Source organism: Berghia stephanieae, chromosome 11 (assembly GCF_034508935.2).
Source record: "Berghia stephanieae isolate SIO BIC M18660-M18661 chromosome 11, UCSD_Bste_1.3, whole genome shotgun sequence".
In the NCBI taxonomy this organism is placed as follows: domain Eukaryota; kingdom Metazoa; phylum Mollusca; class Gastropoda; order Nudibranchia; family Aeolidiidae; genus Berghia; species Berghia stephanieae.
Window position 1 is genome coordinate 20,054,705 of NC_088370.1, and position 2,500 is coordinate 20,057,204.

The window sequence follows — 2,500 nt, forward strand, 5'->3', positions numbered from 1 at the left end:
GGATATTGCGTTAAAAGATCATTTTTTTAAAGTTATATTTTCACTCCTCAAGAATGGTAAAGCAGTCCTTCAAGCCCATGGAGATGGTTTCAGAGGAGTCAGATGGACAGTGAAAAATGCTTGCTATCCTTTTATAAAGGACACTAGTCTATTGCAAAGTACTTCCTGTCAGATCTAACAGATCCAGCAACCCAATTACTTCTAGGCCAACTAGGGGGTACACACACACACAAAAAAAAAAAATCTAAAAATAAATCAAAAACAAAGAAATTACTTGGTGGGTCTCTAGCCGATCTAGCTGTGACAGGTTTAGAGGGAGACAAATCCATGGAGGTCCTCGCGGGAGGGGGACTTATGGGGCCGGGCCGCGTGATTTTGGCCAAGACTCCGTTCTGCTTCATTGCGTCCTTGTGTTGGAATTGAGAGGAAGATGATGTTGGCTGAGTTCCTTGCCGAGCCCAACGGGGTCGTTCTGATGTGGGGAATTTAGTCCCATTGATATGCTGTGGAAATAATTTAAAATAAATTTTTAAAAAATAAATAAATAAAATTCCCTTTATTCAATAGGGAATGAGATTAGCGGACGAGTAGCGTCCCTTGATTGGACGTCACCCACACGTCTGTGACGTCACCGGCGGAAAAGTTATTAGAGAGAGAACGTTATGTTGGTTGTGCGCATTCGTCTCTCATCCTCGCTTCCGCGGGTGACGTCCAATCAAGGGACGCTACTCTTTCGCTAATCTCATTCCCTATAGGGGAAATTTGTCTCTAGGATCTATTCCAAGGGAAGACAAAAACCCAGGCATCAGCTGCAGTGTAGTGCCGAAAAATGAGTTAAGGCGAGGTGACTTGCTCAAGGCCACACAGCACAGCGGCGGGTGATCAAACTCGGTACCTTTTAGGTATGAAGCAAAGACTGTACCACTGAGCCAGGCTGCCCATCACAATGATTTGAATTTATATATATGTTACAGTGAATGACATAATCAGTCGGATGGTGAAAAGGTTTGAACTGAGATATTGCCAAGTTTAGTTAGAAGGTCAATTTTTATCAAATATGAGTTCTTGTCATAAATGATTAAATCAACCCTTTTTGTACATCTTTAGGAAATACCAAAGCTTAATTTCATTTCTAAATATTTTTTTACAGCTAGTCAAGTTGAAAAAGTATGAAATTTGAGAAAAATTGCTGGATACCTTTCCCATACAGCTGACTATAACTTCATGAAAAAGAGTTACTTCAAATAAAGATTAAAAGGCTCTGGTGAGCATATTCTTTCAGAAAATGCAAAAAAAATGCAATCCAAAATTTTCACCTTCCGACTGATTCATGGTTTCAGAGATGGCGCTACCCTCAGGAATTCGAAATGTGTAATTTGAGAGAAAAAATTGTGTAATTTAAAAAAAAAAAAAGGAATCCAGAACAGCTCCAATAGGACATAGGAGTCATGACGTCAGACCTTATACTCTATTGGAAGTGTGAATGTAACCAGTCCTTTGGAGGACTAACAATGAATAGGTTACATATTAAATCATAAGGTAGTATAATTAGACCTGTAAATGAGCTCTATAAAAATTGACTGAAATTCTTTGTAATTCGTCGTCGCGGAAAAATCCAAAGAATCGAAATGAATAGTAATCAGCAAGCTCACTTGAGCAAAACGATGGCAGGAAACTAATTTGCGCGGGAATTAATTAGGCTACTTAGCATTGTTCCTTAAAATTAGGTACCCAATCAGTGAAGAAACTAGAAACGATCAACCAGTTTGTTTACAATGTGAGGCAATCGAGATGTACTGTAGCAATCCCTAACTTTCGATTTGAAGGTGTCTAAATAACGCACTTCCGGCTTTCACATTTTACTGTTTTCATACTTTTACTTCCCTCCAGGTAAATGTGGTCAATTTTGGCTTAGACGAAACACTAATTTATCGCTCAACGGCTCAGTTAAAATTGGCTACCATTGGGATCATGACAGGTTTGGAAAGTGAAAAAATAATTTCACAAAGGCTGCGTGAAAATACACTGGGATGTGTTCAGACACGGCAATTTTAAAAAGTGTCACTTAGCCTTGGCAATATATCTATCGTTAATATCAATGGCCCATGACATGAGCTATGCATAGCACTGTGGAACATTTCTAATTACTTTACTTTCATTCGACTACGATTCATGAATTCTTTCTTTCTTCATTTCTTTCTTTCCTTTTTTAAAATATTTGAATCTGATGAATTGACTGATTTCAGTTAATTGACTGAAAATTTACAGGTCTACTAATATAACTATTTTAGTAGCAGGCTTAAAATAGTGAGGACAGATGATTTTTGTTGACGACCAGCATTTATTCAGACTAAAACATAAGAAGTCCTCACTCTGAAACCAGAAGATCAATTACAGAAGATTTGTACCCAGTCCTCCATAAGAGTGGTTTTACACTTCCAATGACATTGGAACCAGTTTTTTGATGTCACACTATTGTTCCTTATTTATGGGAAAATTG

At 38.0% G+C, this 2,500-nt stretch overlaps 1 protein-coding gene across 1 annotated transcript in view; it reads right to left on the reverse strand.

Annotated features, from left to right (window-relative positions):
* Positions 1-2,500, reverse strand: part of LOC144957052 (F-box only protein 16-like) — an 11,734-nt gene that overhangs the window by 2,035 nt on the left and 7,199 nt on the right. Inside the window, exon 7 of the mRNA XM_078888001.1 lies at positions 275-503. Within this exon, the coding sequence (XP_078744127.1) occupies positions 275-503 (229 nt within the window). The remainder of the gene's footprint in view (positions 1-274; positions 504-2,500) is intronic.